General features: G+C 52.9%; 1 protein-coding gene across 5 annotated transcripts; it reads left to right on the forward strand.

Annotated features, from left to right (window-relative positions):
- Positions 1 to 45: 45 nt before the first annotated feature.
- Positions 46 to 12,367, forward strand: LOC109286041 (uncharacterized). Of its 5 annotated transcripts, none has more exons than XM_059730502.1 (4): positions 47 to 6,711; positions 7,121 to 7,181; positions 7,694 to 9,346; positions 9,662 to 12,367. In XM_059730502.1, the coding sequence occupies exon 1, from the start codon at positions 635 to 637 to the stop codon at positions 1,940 to 1,942; it is 1,308 nt and encodes a 435-aa protein (XP_059586485.1). In that variant the 5' UTR covers positions 47 to 634; the 3' UTR covers positions 1,943 to 6,711; positions 7,121 to 7,181; positions 7,694 to 9,346; positions 9,662 to 12,367. The 5 variants fall into 5 exon arrangements, with proteins under 5 accessions (XP_059586486.1, XP_059586485.1, XP_019354516.1 ...); XM_019498971.2 differs by having other exon boundaries at positions 47 to 1,962; positions 6,585 to 6,711; positions 7,694 to 12,367; XM_059730503.1 differs by having other exon boundaries at positions 46 to 1,962; positions 7,694 to 12,367.
- The last annotated feature ends 4,065 nt before the right edge of the window (positions 12,368 to 16,432 follow it).

The following is a 16,432-nucleotide window of genomic DNA, read 5'->3' on the forward strand; positions in this document are numbered from 1 at the left end:
TGCGTTGCTGCTTGACACTGGGGGAGCTGCGCATGCGCTTCCAAGGCCCGCTAGGGGACAGGAGACAAGGCGCATGCGCCGCTGCTTGCTGCTGGGCGAGCTGCGCACGCTCTGGCCGGGTGCCGTAATGGCGCATGCGCGGCAGCCGGCAGCCAGTCAGGCAGCCCCACGCCAGGGCTGAGGGGACGGCGCGAGGCGCCATCTCGGGCGCGGCGGGAGGCGCGGCGATGAGCGACAAGAAGTCCAAGAAGGCGAAGCACATCTCGGCGCAGAACCGCGTGCGGCAGTTCCCCGCGGGCACGCTGCACGCGCACAGCGGCTTCCTCTTCTGTTCCGCCTGCAACGTGACGCTGGACATGCAGCGCAAGAACAGCATCGACCGGCACCTGGAGTCCGGGCGGCGCGGCTGCGCCGCCGACGCCCAGGCCAAGGCCGAGGCAAGAAGCAGGCGACGGCGGCGCTGGTGCTGCGGCGGGGCGCGGAGTGGCGGGAGGCCGCCCTGGCGTTCGTGGAGGCCTTCACAGCCGCCAACATCCCGCTGGAGAAGCTGGACCACCCGCGCCTGCGGGACTACCTGCCTGGCACCGGCGGCCTGCCATGTGCCGCCCGCCTGCGCCAAGACTACCTGCCCGGCATGCTGGCCTCGCGCGCCCCGTCCCCATGGGCACTGCCACCCGGTGAGGCCGTGGCCGTGGTGGTGGCCGAGGCCACGGATGCGCATGGGCACTGTGTGCTGCGCCTGCTGTTCGTGCCGAGTGGCTGGGCACCACACGGCCCGTCTGTGTTCGAGGCCGAGCCGGTGCCGCTCGCATCCCTCAGCTCCACCGTGGTGGCCCAAGCCGTGGTGAAGGCAGTCATCACCCACGGCGTGGACTTCAACAGGGTGTCAGCGTTCCTGTCAGGCCACGCTGTGTACATGTGCCGAGCCTTCTCTGACGTGCTGCAGGGGATGATGCCTGGCGCGGTGCATGTCACTTGCAATGCACACATCCTCTCTTTGGTCAGCGACATCTGGCGCATGCACTTCCCAGATGTGGACACCCTGGTTTCCTCCCTGAAAAAAGCCTTCGAGCACTGTCCGGGCCGCAAGCTTCGGTACGGGGAGTTTGTGGCCAATCAGAGCGGGGAGCTGCAGGCAGCAGTGCCGCTCACAGTCGAGCCAGCCCCTGTGAAGTGTAACTCGTGGTTTGATGCGGTTTGTTACCACGCCAAGAACATTCAGCACTACCAGCAATTTGTGAGACAGGAGCTGGAAATCACGCCTGGCACGCAGTACATGCTGAAGCTGCACGAGCTCCTAAAGCAAGGCGACATTGGTGACAAAGTTGAGTTTGTGGCTGAAAATGTGACCCCATTCAGGGAGCTGCTCACGTGGTTTGAAGGGCGACAGGTTTTGAATCACAACATGCACAACAAACTGATGGATTTGATAAGCTGGGTGGAAGACATGGCCTCACAGCAGCTTTCAGACTGTCCCACAGAAAACCAGCGCAGGCAGGATGTGTTCCAGGCCATCGCTGCCAAGCTGAAACAGTTCTACAAGTATGATCCGTCGCTGCCGCCTCGGTTTAAACAACCGGCTGCTGCCTTTTTTAGTGCTGTTCGCATTTTTGACCCGAATCAGGTGCCTTTTCTGACTGTTAACCCTCAGCTAATTAAATCAATTCCTGGGTGGCAGAGAGAGCACAGCAATGAACATGCTGCATACATGAATTTCATCAAAGAGTGCCAGATGCCTTTAAATGTAACTGAGTTTTGGGACTCTGTTGCTGATCGGTTTCCACATCTCTACAGCTTGGCAAAACGCTGCCTTACGATTCCAACCAGCTCAGTGAATGCAGAACGTGCGGCCTCCACATATGGACAAGTGGTCACGCCCCCCAGACAGAGGGCATCAGCTGCAACTGCTGGCAGATGCTGCGTGCTAGCGTTTGACAACTAAGATAAATTGTTTCTATTCAGGTTAGCATTCACTAGTATTTTTAAATTTTTTGTAGAACACTACATTAATACCAAAAATAAATTATACATTAATTTATAATAAATTATAATGGTATTAATTACAATTCATATTTGATATAAATTCATATTTATAATATATTTAATTTTAGATTTAAACTAATATAAATTATATGATATAATTTACTTTCTGTGGAATTTGCTGTTATATGGTATATGCCTCTCTGTCAACCGGTGGCAAGGGGCAGCCGGGCTGCCAAGAAATGCCAATGGAATCAGCTGGTCTGAACTGCAAAAATTGCTTTGTGTCACTGTGAGTTAACTGGACTGTTTAACCATAATGATGGGTGTTGGGGGAGTCCCCACCCTGTTGCAGAAGGGGAGGTACTCGTACAGTCCCTGCCACCTTCCCTGACCCAGTGAGGGGCCTCAGTCCCAAACCATAACACCCTGCCCCCCTCCCCCCTGCTGGTGCCCCTCACTCAATGGGCAATGCAGGGAGCAGCGCAATCAATGGGATAGGGAAGGGGCAGGGAGTGAAAAGCAGAACAGTGGATGGGGCTCTAAGCAGAGCAGCCAGTGGGGCATTAAGTGCAGTGCAGAGAATGGAAAGCAGAGCAACTGATGGGGCAGGGGAACAGGGCAAAGTGCAGAAAGCAGAACAGCAGATTGAGGCAGGAGCATAGGGCAGGGACCAAAAAGTAGAGCAGCTGATGGGGCAGGGCACACAAGGGAGCTGTAAAACTGAGACCATGGTGCCCACATGCCTGTTTCTCTGCCAGGGTGGGGGTGAAGGCATTGCCTGCTCCAGCCATGGTCCCCACTGCATTCAGAAAATTCTGGCTTCCTGCATTGCCCCTTTCCCACCACCAGGGGGTGCTGTCAGACTGGGAATACCCCTAGGCACCAGGGTTTGGAGCAAAACCAGTAACACCCAAGGTTGGGTCCGCCTCCCTGGGCCAGGGGCACCTGCAGGGCATGGCTAGAAAATGCATGGCAACTGTGTGTGGTAATGTGTGTGCCTGTGCCGCCCTGCCCCCATGTCCTGTCTTTGGACCTTTCCCAGTCCTCCGGCATTTTCTGTCCCAAGCCGAGACAAGCAACTACCCAGGACCTTTGGGCACAGGGTAGAAAGGAGAGCAGCAGATCAAGCAGGGAGCACAAAGCAGCCAGTGGGGGAGAGGGGCATGAGGCACAGAGCAGAGGAGCAGATCTGGCAGGGAGCGAAGAGCAGAGCAGACAAAAGGAAAGCACAGAGCAGGGAGCACAGCAGCCGATAGGGTAGGGGGCACAGAGCAGGTGAGGTGAAAGCAGAGCAGCCGGTGGGGCAGGGAGCTGTGAAACAAGTTCATGGTACCCGCATGTCTCAGTTTTCTGGGGTGAACCTGTCAGCTCCCTACCGTCTAGCCAGGGTCCCTGCTGTGTGTCCAGACGATCCAAGCGCCCTATATTGCCCCATTCCCACCACCAGGGGGTGCTGCCTGGCTGGGAACACCCAGAGGCTGCAGAGATGGCAGCAGAACCAGTGATACCCAGTGTCTGGTCTGCCTCCCTGGGCTGGGGGTACCTGCCAGACATGGCTAGAAACATGTCACATGGCAACCATGTGTAGTAATGTGTTCACATGTGTGCTTGTACCCACCTGTGTGCCATCTTCGGGCCTTTCCCAGTCCTTCAGCACTTCGCCTGTCTCGGCTTGGGACAGGCGACTACTCGGGGCTCTGAGATCCCCCTGCTGGGGCCTTTGGGCAGGGAGCAGAAAGCAGAGCAGCCAGTGGGGCAGGGGGGCACTAGATTTGTCCAAGCTGATGGAGCTGATGCTCTTTCATTGTCAAAGCACCCAGCCCATTGCCTTCCCAGCCTCTATCCCATGTATTAGCTGGTTGCAGCTTATTTCTTCCGTGAAGACTGCAGCCCAGTAGCTGCTGAGCGGGTACATAGGCCTGTCCAGGCTCAGAGACAGCCACCCCCTCATCTGGTTTCTCTCCAGTGGGGGCTGACTGACTGGGAAGCAGTTCTGCAGAAAAGGACATGAGGGTTACTGTGGACAATAAGCTGAATGAGTCAGCGGTGTACCACAGTTGCCATGAAGGCTAACAGCATCCTGGGCTACATTAGTAGGTGTGTTGCCAGCAGGTCAAGGGAAGTGATTATTCCCCTCTATTCAGCACTGGTAAGGCTGCATCTGGAGTACTGAGTTCAGTTTTGGGCCCCCCATTACAAAAAGGATGTGGACAAATTGGAGAGAGTCCAGCAGAGGGTGACAAAAATAGTTCAGGGTCTAGGGGGCAAGATTTCTGAGGAAAGGCTGAGGGAACTGTGCTTATTTAGTCTAGTGAAGAGGAGACTGAGAGGAGACTTAATAGCAGTTTCACAGTAGCTAGGGTCAGGAGGGACCTGAACAGATCATCTAGCCTGACCCACTGCCACAGGCAGGAATGAATGCTGGGTTCACAAGACCCCAGACAGGTGATCATCCAACCTCCTCTTGAATTTGCCCAAGGTAGGGGCGAGGACCACTTCCCTGGGAAGTTGATTCCAGATTTTGGCCACCCTAACTGTAAAATATTGCCTTCTGATCTCTAACCTAAACCTGTTCTCCATCAGCTTATTACTATTGTTCCTTGTCAGCCCAGGTGGTGCTGGGGAGAAAAGGGCTCTGCCTATTTGCTGTTGTTCTCCCCTGATGAGCTTGTAGGCAGCCACTAAGTCTCCCCTTAGCCTCCTCTTGCTGAGGCTGAACAGGTTCAGGTCCTTCAGTCTCTCCTCATAGGGCCTGTCCTGCTGCCCTCTCACCAAGCGGGTGGCCTTCCTTTGAACCCTCTCCAGGCTGGCCACATCCCTTTTGAAGTGCGGCGCCCAGTACTGGACGCAGTACTCCAACTGCGGCTTGACCAAAGTCGCATAGAGGGGGAGTATCACCTCTCTGGACCGGCTTGAGATGCACCTTTGGATGCATGACAAGGTATGGCTGGCCTTGCTGGCTGCGGTCTGGCATTGGCGGCTCATGTTCATCTTGGAGTCAGTAATGACTCCGAGATCCCTTTCCGCCTCTGTGCTTTCAAGAAGGGAGCTCCCCAGCCTGTATGTACGCTGTGGATTCCTTCTCCGAAGGTGCAGCACCCTGCATTTGTCTACGTTGAACCCTACCCTATTCTCATCTGCCCACTTTTGTAGTCTGTCTAAATCTAGTTGCAGCCTCTCTCTCCCTTCAAGTGTGTCCACCTCGCCCACATCTTAGTGTCATCAGCAAATTTGGACAGCGTGCTTTCCACCCCCTCGTCCAAGTCGCTGATGAAGATGTTAAACAGTGCGGGCCCCAGGACTGAGCCCTGGGATACCCCACTGCTCACATCTCGCCAGGTTGAGTACAACCCGTCCACCACTACTTTCTGGGTGTGCCCCATCAGCCAATTTTTTACCCATCCAACTGTGCAGGCATCAATGCCACAGTCGCTTAATTTATTGATGAGGATGGGGTGAAAGACAGTGTCAAAGACCGCCTTAAAGTTTAGAAGCCTACGTCCACAGCCATACATCCGCAGGCCATATTTTGCCTGCCCCTGAGCTAGACTGTTCTCGGTGGTGGCAGATGACAGAACAAGGAGCAACAGTTTCAAGTTGCAGCAAGGGAAGTTTAGGTAGATATTAGGAAGAATTTTCTCACTAGGAGGGTAGTAAAACACTGGAACAAGTTACCCAGAGGTGGTGGAAGGTTCTTGGGGATTTTCAAAACCGGCCTAGACAAAGCTTTGGCTAGGATGATCTAATTGGGGCTGGTCCTGCTTTGAGGAGGGGGTTGGACTAGATATGACCTCCTGAGGTCCTTTCCAAGCCTAACTTTTTATGATTCTATGATCTCCAGAAGGGTGTAGCCCAAAGGCTAGATCTGGCCTGCCAAGGCCCAGGCATAGGGAGGGGAGGGGGTGTTAGGGTAGGCATAGGCCAGCCATCACACCCCAGGCTAATTAGGCAACTCCAGGAAAGAGCAATGGGCACTGAGTGTGACTCGGTTTACCTGTTCCATTTGCAGAGAGATCGTTGGCTCAGAGAAATGAGCCAGTGGTCACAGGACATGACTCAGTTTCCCTGCTCCTGGCTCCACTGACCGTGCTTTTTCAGACCCGTGGGTGAGAATACAGACATCTGAACCCAAATTGTATCCAACACCCCATGCCATGGCAAAGGAATGAGAGCCTCAAGCCATGAGGACAGATTAGGGGGAACCAAGTTGGGTAGTGAGGATGTCTTTGTCTCTGCTGGGTGACGCTGCTTTTGGAGCGTTGCCTGCCTAATATCCCAACACACCAGGGTCTAGCTCAGAGGAACTTGCTCCGGTAAAATAAAACCCCCCAAAAGGGTGATGACACCCTGATGTCTCAGCATCACGAGGCCCCCGCCCCCACCTTTCTTTCCCCCAAGGCAACACAGGACTTGGCCCATTGCCTGTAGGAAAATTCCAGCTTGGCCTCTGGCCCAGCTGGGTGGAAGCGTGACCTCTTTAAGCACATGAAGGCAGCTGATTTCTCGAGGGTGGGCTCAGATGCATGGAGGTTGGAAAGCAGCAGGCAGGGCTTACACCAGGGCTGGCAGGAGCTCAGGCTGTATCTCCTGCTCCTTGTCAGGTCTGAGGGAGAGCGAGCTCCATGTGACACAGAGCAGCGATGGGATCCTCCGGCAGCACCCTAAACGATAAGGAGATGGGAGACCCCTGTGCTTCCCCTGGTTCCAGGAAGGCGGGGGCTGTGAGAGGTGAGAGGCTTGGACATGTGAGTAGCAGTGATGGGCATGGCTGTGGCTGGTGCTTCGATGCCAGGCTGCTGGGGGTCCCTCCCTTCCCCTGCTCTGTGGGAGCAGCTCCAGTGGGTATAGCTAACAGGCTCCATTATGAGGCACAGAGCAAGCACTGTGGGCTGAATCCAGTCATTAGTGTGGGAGGCAGGAGCACTTGCTCATCACTCAGCGAGTTCCGGAGCCCAGGACCCTTTTCCCCAGCTGTCCCCCAGCAGCCACTGTAGATCTGGGAGCTGCAGTGGTCTGCTGTTTCACAGATGGGCACACTGAGGGCTGAGGCTCTTGCCTGCAGTTGCCCAACTGGGAAGGGACCCTGGGGGTCCTGGCTCCTAAGCAGTGCCCACAGCATGGCCCCCTCTCTTCACAGCCTGCCCATGTGGCAGATCCTCAGGACAGCGGAAGAACAGGGCAAGCTGGAAGGAAGTATGGTAAGCATGTCTCTCTTCCTAGCATGCCAGCAGCTATTGGGGGGGGGGGGGGTCAGGGCCCCTCAGCCCCCCTGGGCCCAGCCATCCTGGCCCCTGGGTACAGCCATGTCACATTAACCCTCAGAGCCTCCCCGCACAGCTCCTAGCCCAGATTCATTTCATGCCTAAGTCAAGTTTTGAAGAGGCACCACAGCATCTGGGGGTACTACCCCAACCCCCTGGTTGGGGCACATCACAGTCTCTGCGCCCACCATGAGGCTTCTCCAGCCCCCAGCAGCATCCTTCAGGGAAGCAGGGGGTCTCACCCCCATCTTTCTCTGTCTCTGGAGCCTATCATCTCAGGCTTTCAGCTCCCCTAGTCAGCTTGGGTGCCAAACACCCAGCCAGCCTTGCTGCGGTGTCTGCCACCAGACCCAGGTACCTGCCCTGTCTCCCCCAGCTAGGGTCACAGCTCCCCACAGCAGTCATCTGCTTGGTAGTGCCAGAGCTTCACGGTCTGTCCCTCCTTTCAGAGCCTCTCACAGAGATGGATGAGTACTGGGACCTGTCATGGCCCCTCTGCTTCCACCCCTCCACCAAGGGCTCACAGATCTGGCTGCAGCACCACGCTTCACGGCGAGTCGGGCCAGCACCTTCTGAGATGGCATTGTCTTCAGTGCGGCTGGGCAAGGAGGTAGTGTTGCTCATGGAGCCCCACTGGGACAGGGGGCTTCATGTGGGCTTCACCGCCCTCGACCCCTCTCAGATGGTCTCTCAGGACCTGCCCCGCATCACATGCCCATCCGTGGTACAGCAGGGGCAGATGTGGGCTTCCCTCCAGGGGCCAGGTCTTCTTCAGCATCAATGATATGGGGAGGAACTCACTGCTGCTGCAAGGCATCCCAGTATGGTCCCTGCTCTGGGCCATCGTCAGTATCTACAGGCAGATTGCAGCTGTCCAGTCAGATGTGCTTAGAGGTCCCCTCCAACAGAATCCAGTGAGGCTGGGCACGGCTGACCCACAATATCCTGGGCTTGGTGGATGGGTGCTCTTGGGTAGGTGGGTACTGCTGTGACTGGATGGCTAGATCTTTTTGTGACCAGATGGCTGGAAGTATGGATCAATGGCTGCATCCATCCTCTTGGAGATGGGTGGATGGAGGGAGGGAGGGAGAGAGGGATGGATGGATGGATCTGTGGGTGGGTGAATGACCAGATGCCCGTGTGACTGGAGGGCTGGTTTTTCTTGTGATTGGATGGCTGGAAGCACATTTCACAGGCTGGGCCAGTCTGTTGGGGATACGTGGACATGCATTGTGAAGGGTGAAGGAAGAGTTGGAAGGATGTGCTGTATGGGAAGGCTGGCTGGGTAGGTGGCCAGCTAGCTGTTCCATGTACCTGGCAACCCTTTAGCTCAGGGCAGGCAAAATACAGCCCATGGGCTGGATTTGGCCCACCAGGCCATTCTATCTGGCCCACAGGGCCCCTACAAATTTAGTAAATTAATATTTATTTGTTTGTGGCTGCCTGTCAAAGATGACGAGTCGGCAGCAGTAGGACCCATGGGGAACCGGCAGGACCGAGCAGCCCTGCCCTGCCTGACCCCCAGCCATTTCCCTTCCCCCACCCTCCTCCAGCACCACATGGCTCCTGGCTTTATATGGGACTGGAAAGCATGGGCCACTCCGGTACCTGGGGGGGGGGGGGGGGGGGGGGGGGGGGGGGGGGGTGAGGAGGGACAGTATGTGTGTGTGTGTGTGTTCATAGGGTGAGTCCCACGTGCATACCCCACCATACACATGCACCCCCCCCCACAGCCACCCACAAGCCCCATACCCCCACACTTATCTCCCCCCCCACCCCCACAAGCACACCTGTACCGACCCTCCCATGCCCCCCACAATATACAAAAGTACAACTTCATGTTAAGCTATTAAATACTACCCAAACACATGTAAAGTAAAACAAAATTATTTTTTGAAATTAATTACTGAATGTTGTAGATGCTTGCTTTTTAGAACATAATTTGGTATTTTTATGGTTCTGAGGTGGCAAAACCTGTTGCTGAAAGGAGTACTTCCAGGGGCAAGGGTGGGACTTCTGTTCATAAGATGGCAACCAGGGCACTGAGCTCCTGTCAAGGGGCAGGGCTTCCCATGCAGCCCTTGACAGCTTGCCAAAACTCGGTAAGTGGCCCTCCACCCGAAATAATTGCCCTTACCTGCTTTAGCCCCCCTCTGCTTTCATGACATGGGGCCTGAGGGAGAAACCTCCCCTCAGTCCCCCCCCTTCCCCATTTTGCAGTGCCATAGGGACCTAGGCCAGCAGGGCAGAGTCAGGGGCTGGTGTCAGAGGCTCACTGGCTAGGCCTGACTGAGCACAGGCAGCCTTCACCCTGCCAGGCCAGAAAGGCACCTTTCCAGAGTCGCTAGCATGGGGAGGGGTTGGGGGGAGAACTTGGGCAACATGAGGGCTGTACTGATGGCTCCTGTCTCCCTCAGAGCCAGCATGCAGGGATCCCTGCCACTTGCCCAGGCCCTGTGCAGTGGAATGGGCCATCTACTATACACATATGCTGTACCCCTGCAGCCACGCCGACTGCTGCCGCCGCTGCATCCAGCAGGTCTTGGCTGCTGGCGCCTGGTGCCGTCTGCTGGCAGGATATTGAGGATGTGGAAGTGTTTCAGCCCCATGCTCTGAGGGCTCCCATCAGCCTGGAGGGGAGGAAGAGGGACCAGGGGACCCCCCAAAGTGTTCATAGGCAGTGGAGGTTGCAGGGACGTCAGCCTCGGTATCTGCACTAACCTTAGGGAGAGCAATGCCTGCTGGTACAGAGCCAGCCAGGGGCAGAGGGCACATGGACAGAGTCTAGAGGCAGCTGCCATCAGTCTACCCATAAAATGAATTATATATGCGTGATATATTTTTATAATTATTTACAAGCATATAAGAACAATCAATGCGTAAATAGATATTGTATTATAATTGTATATTCTGAATGTTGTTAATCATCATGTTATTATAAAGGTGGGAATCTTGTAAATAATCTGCTGGCATATATGTATTACATTCCAATATTATAAATCACTCATTATCAAGACACTATAAATATGATTATGTAAATACCATGGATAGAATCAATATGAGAAGCTAGCTCTTTAAATACTATAATATCTATGCATTCTGAATATGTGTATGTGATAAATATGTAGATTTTATGTGTACAAACATTATAAAAGGATATTTTTAAAATAGTATAATATATATTTTTAGAATGTATTGCTATGATAAATATGGAAATATTGAAATATTGTGTGTATAAATATTATGAAAGTCTATCCCTTTAAATATTATATAAATATTTTGAATGTATAGATATGATCTGTAAATATTATGTGTAGACATTATGAAATGGTAGCCCTTTTAAATATTAGAGTACATAAATTATTCAGAATGTACAGATATGAGAAATATGCATATTATGTGTGTAGACATTATGAAAGAAGTGCCCTTCATATATTACTAGCAAATTGCCTGTCAAAAATGATTGGGGGGGGTGCAGGTGGCGACGGGGCCCTGTGTCTGGCCCCGCACTCCCCTGCCAGTCTGCGTCCAGCCCTGCTCCAAGCTCCCCCCCCACTCCGCGTCCCCCTGCTTCTCCTTCTCTCAGAGGCAGATTAAGGTATGCTGGGGCCCTAGACAAGCACAAAATTGGAGGCCCCCTCCCCCCATGCAGCCTGGGCTGCAGGAGGGGAAGAAGGGCCCCTTCCTAGTGCTGGTGAGGGAGGCTGGGTGGACCTCTTCTCCCTGATCCCCGCCCCTGCTACAGCCAAATGTGTGCACACACACAGGCACAGAATCTGCCGCTGGCCTCCTCACGTCCGGGAGTGGGGCCCCGCATAGACTGATTTGCCTCCTGCTTGGGTCATCTCTGAATCTAGCCCCCAAGACTCTGCCAGTGCTGCTGCCTGCAAAGGCACAGTGCTGCGCTCCTGGCCCGGCTGCACCGCTCCCACTCGCCCCAGCCCGCCAGGTGGGGTACGGCTCTGCCAGCCCAGCTTGGCCCCCTTCCCCTCCCCCTCAGATGCGGCACAGCTCAGGCTGCTCCCCTCCCCCAGGCACAGTGCGGCTCTCCCAGCCCGACCCCAGCCCTGTTGGTGGAGGGGCCCCACTTCCAGCTCCCAGGGAAGCAAATGTGAAAGCCACAGTTTTAAACCTAGCGCCAAAAATGAGCTCTGAGTTTAAAACTGACTTTCACTTCCATGATGATGATCCCAAGGCTCCCCAAATTGGTAGGGGCCCCTGGGCTTGTGCCCAGCTGGCCCCTGCTCCCCTCCCTGCCCACTGCCTCCCCCTCCCTGCTGGCTGTTTTGGGGGGCACCACCAGTATGATCCTCTCCTTTGGCCTCAAGCAGAGAGGTGGGGGAGCAAGCCCTGCTGCTCGGGTGGCTGGTGCTTGTTCCCTGTCCCCAAACTTCCCCAGCAGCAGCGCATACTTGGGCCTGTGTAGCCCAGCTGCCCAACCAATCGCCTCCCACTCTTGGTGGCACACGCGCAGTTGGGCTGGAGTGTTACGGACAGGCAGACTAACTACACCCTTTATTATATTAGATTTAATAGAAATATTCTGAATGTATGCAGGTTATAAATATGTAAATACCACATGTATAAATATTATGAAAAATAACTAAACATTATATGAAAATTTTGAATGTATCGATAAATATACAAATATTGTGTGTATAAGCATTATGAAAGGCTAACTCTCTTTAACTAGTGTAATGTATGAGTATTCAAACAGTATAGATGTGATAAATTTGTACATATTCTGTATTTAAACACTATGAAAGGTTAGCTCTTTGGATATTCCATGGAAACCAAATCCCTGAGCAGCCCTCTCTAGCCTATGGTGCATCTGGTGGGGGGCAGGTACAGGAGTGTAAATAGCTGGATGCTGGCAGGGCTGGCATTTAAAGGGGAGCAGAGGGGGAAGTGTGTCTCATGGAGTAGCAGTGGCCTCATCTGTGGATCCAAAAAGTTTTCCCTAGAAAAGCAGTTTTCTCTCCCTCTTGCTTGTGCCACAAAGCCCTGGTGGTAATGAAAGGAAGAAGTGTCTGCAGGGCTGTGAAGTAGAAAAGAGGCATGCCCAGGAGAGGCTGGCTGATAGGACCCTGCTATGCATTCAAATTAAACGTGGGTAGAAACCAGCTCTTGAGTTGTTACACGTTTCCAAGTGCTAACTTTGCAGCTCTTTTCATAGCTGGAGAGTCATTTCTTATGTCACAATGACTTTGCGTACGTTTATTGCACGATTCACCAGTCACTGGTGCAATAATTGCATTGCACTTGCAGCCAGTCTTACTTTGAATGTGTGGCCAAGCTAAATTTATTGTGCACTTTGCCAGTTCATTGTATAATACATGTAGCACAGGCCATGGCAACATTGCAGAAGAAAGGATTATTTGAATAGTGGAACCACTGAAAATGGGAGTAGGCTGTTAATACCTGACAGGGAGAAGGGGTGGAGATTACAAGGAAAAAGAAAGTGGATAATGAGTCAGGCTGACTGCCTGAACAGAAAGGCCACTGATTCCCCCAGGCACTTGGCTTTAAAGTCTGGGTGGAGCAGGAATCAAAGGGGGGCAGTGACACCACTGAACACCTCCCCTGCAACCCACTCTTAGGGGTAAGAGTGTTGCAGCTGTGGCAACCCACAATTGCCCCCAAACACAAATCTAAGCTGCGGCTTTGTCCCCTGAATAAAGGAGCAGTCAGACCTGGGCTGAGAACCAAAGCTAGAAAGGACAAGTGGAAAGTGGGGCTTTCACTCATTCATTCAACACATCAAGTCTCAGGCTTATAGTTGGAGTCAAGCAACCTCTACACAGCACTTGACAAGCTGCAGCCTTCACTCTGGTCTTCACTGGGGGTGGGGTGCAAAAGGATACCTGTGTACAAGTCCAAAGAAAAAGAGTAGCATTCAATGGGAATCAGATCAGCCTCACTTGCCCAGCCGCTTCTGCTGCCCAGGCCATAGATTCATAGATGCTAGGGTCAGAAGGGACATCAACAGATCGAGTCTGACCCCTTGCCAAAGCAGGAAAGAGTCCTGGGGATGACCCCAGCCAGATGCCAATCCAGCCATCTTTTAAAGACCCCCAAGGTAGGGGGGAGCACCACCTCCTTTGGAAGCCCATTCCAAATTTTGGCCACTCTCACCATGAAGCCTAGCCTAAATCTCTCTCTAGCCTAAATCTGCTCTCTGTCAATTTGTGACCACTGTTCCTAGGTGCCCTGGTGAATAGAGCATCTCCAATCCCTTGCTGCATCCCCCAATGAATTTGTAGGCGGCTACAAGATCCTCTCAGCCTTCTCTTGCAGAGGCTGAAGAGCTCCAGGTCCGTCCGTCTTTCGTCATAGGGCTTGTCCTGTAAACCCCTAATCGTATGAGTGGTCCTCCTCTGGACCCTCTTAAGTCTATCAACAGCAGTACTCCAACTGTGGTCTGACCAATGCGGCATAGAGGGGAAGTATCACCTCCTTGGAACTATTTGTCATGCATCTGCTGCTGCATGATAAAATGTGGTCAGTTTTGCTGATGATTTTGTCACACTGATGACTCATGTTCATCTTGGAGTCCACTATGACTCCGAGATCCCTGTCTGCTTCTGTGCTGCTGAAAGGGTCACTTCCCAGTCAGTAGGTGTGCTGGATGCTTTTGTGCCCTAGTTGTAGCACTCTGCACTTGTCCTTCTTCTACTGCATCCTGTTGTGTACTGCCCACTTTTCTAACCTGTCCAGGTCTACCTGCAGTCGTTCCCTACCCTCTGGAGCGTGCACTTCACCCCACAATTTAGTATCATCTGCAAACTTGGACAGATTCATAGATTCATAGATGTTAGGGTCGGAAGGGACCTCAATAGATCATCGAGTCCGACCCCCTGCATAAGCAGGAAAGAGTGCTGGGTCTAGATGACCCCAGCTAGATACTTGTCTAACCTCCTCTTGAAGGCCCCCAGGGTAGGGGAGAGCACCACCTCCCTTGGGAGCCCGTTCCAGACCTTGGCCACTCGAACTGTGAAGAAGTTCTTCCTAATGTCCAGTCTAAATCTGCTCTCTGCTAGCTTGTGGCCATTGTTTCTTGTAACCCCCGGGGGCGCCTTGGTGAATAAATCCTCACCAATTCCCTTCTGTGCCCCCGTGATGAACTTATAGGCAGCCACAAGGTCGCCTCTCAACCTTCTCTTGCGGAGGCTGAAAAGGTCCAGTTTCTCTAGTCTCTCCTCGTAGGGCTTGGTCTGCAGGCCCTTGACCATACGAGTTGCCCTTCGCTGTACCCTCTCCAGGTTATCCGCATCCTTCTTGAAGTGTGGCGCCCAGAATTGCACGCAGTACTCCAACTGCGGTCTGACCAGCGCCCGATAGAGGGGAAGTATCACCTCCTTGGACCTATTTGTCATGCATCTGCTGATGCACGATAAAGTGCCATTGGCTTTTCTGATGGCTTCGGCACACTGCCGGCTCATGTTCAACTTGGAGTCCACTAGGACTCCAAGATCCCTTTCCACCTCTGTGCCACCCAGCAGGTCATTCCCTAGGCTGTAGGTGTGCTGGACATTTTTCCTCCCTAGGTGCAGCACTTTGCATTTCTCCTTGTTGAACTGCATCCTGTTGTTTTCTGCCCACTTGTCCAGCCTATCCAGGTCTGCTTGCAGCTGTTCCCTGCCCTCCGGCGTGTCCACTTCTCCCCATAGCTTTGTGTCATCTGCAAACTTGGACAGAGTACATTTGACTCCCTCGTCCAAGTCGCTGATGAAGACATTAAAGAGTATCGGTCCAAGGACCGAACCCTGCGGGACCCCACTGCCCACACCCTTCCAGGTCGAGACCGACCCATCTACCACGACTCTTTGGGTGCGACCCTCTAGCCAATTCGCCACCCACCGGACTGTGCAGTCATCCACATCACAGCCTCTTAATTTGTTCACCAGTATGGGGTGGGATACCGTATCGAAGGCCTTCCTGAAGTCCAGGTATACGACATCCATCCCTCCTCCTGTGTCCAGGCGTACAGAGTACACTTCACACTCGCATCCAAGTCACTGATGAAGATATTGAAGAGTACAGATCCAAGGAACAAACCCTGCGGGACACCACTACCCCCAGCCTTCCAAGTCGATACTGACCCATCTACTACCACTCTCTGGGTGTGACCGCTAAGCCAATTTGCCACCCACCAGACCGTGTAAACATCTATGTCACAGCCTCTTAATTTATTTATGAGAATGGGATGAGATACCATATCAAAGGCCTTGCTAAAATCCAAGAAAATGAAATCCACCTCTACTCCTGTCTCTAAGTATTTTGTGACCCTGTCATAAAACAAAACCAGATTGGTCAGGCATGATCTACCTGCTCTGAATCCATGCTGGCTTCCCTGCTGCATTATTTTTTCCTCTGGACTCCCACAAGTATGATCATTCATAATCTTTTCAAAGACCTTTCCAAGGATGGAGGTGAGACTGACTAGCCAATAATTACTCAGATCCTCCTTCCTGCCCTTCTTGAAAATAGGAACCACATTAACCCTTTTCCAATCCTCCGGGACCTGACCTGAGCTCCACGAGAGCTCAAACAGCCGTGCCAGTGGTTCTACTATGACACCGGCCAATTCCTTCAGTACTCAGATGAAGCTTATCCGGGCCTGCTGACTTAAACACATCCAGTCCATCCAAGTGACTGCACCAAGTCAGCATTGACAGTTTGTAGGCTGGTGTCCCTCTGATGCCCATTTAAGAACCCATTAGGAGGCTTATCTTTGTCGGGACCCAGGGCAGCCGGCCAGCAGCTCTCTCTGACTCCCACCCGGGCAGTTAAGGGTCTGGGGCCTTAGAAGGCCGTCAGGTGGGTATTTGTGACGCTTGGAGTGGAATTAATTAGGCGGACGCTTATCGGTTGAAAAGCAAGATTATTTATTTATGCCGTCAAGGTGGTAAATAGCGGAGGTCAGAAATATTTGGTTAGTTATAGCTTAAGGTTTGTAGGTCATAGGTCGGTCTATATAAGAGTTTTTTGGTCGGGCAGATAAACGGAGAAAAAAGTCGGGCCGGTAGATCGTTGATTTACGTCTGATAAGGTCGAGACGGGGGAGATTGACAAGTGATCAATTTGTCAGTTATTTTTACGCATACGTTCAGAGGTTTTTTAGGTGTGTGTGCGCGGAGGTCTCCCGTTCTTCACGGAAGTGAAGACGGGTTTTATTTGTGTAATAG

This window comes from Alligator mississippiensis, chromosome 7, assembly GCF_030867095.1.
Source record: "Alligator mississippiensis isolate rAllMis1 chromosome 7, rAllMis1, whole genome shotgun sequence".
Lineage (NCBI taxonomy): Eukaryota > Metazoa > Chordata > Crocodylia > Alligatoridae > Alligator > Alligator mississippiensis.

Excerpts from the sequence above, each read along its gene's own strand:
- LOC109286041 (XM_059730503.1), top strand. The coding sequence starts at position 635 with ATGCTGGCCTCGCGCGCCCCGTCCCCATGGGCACTGCCACCCGGTGAG.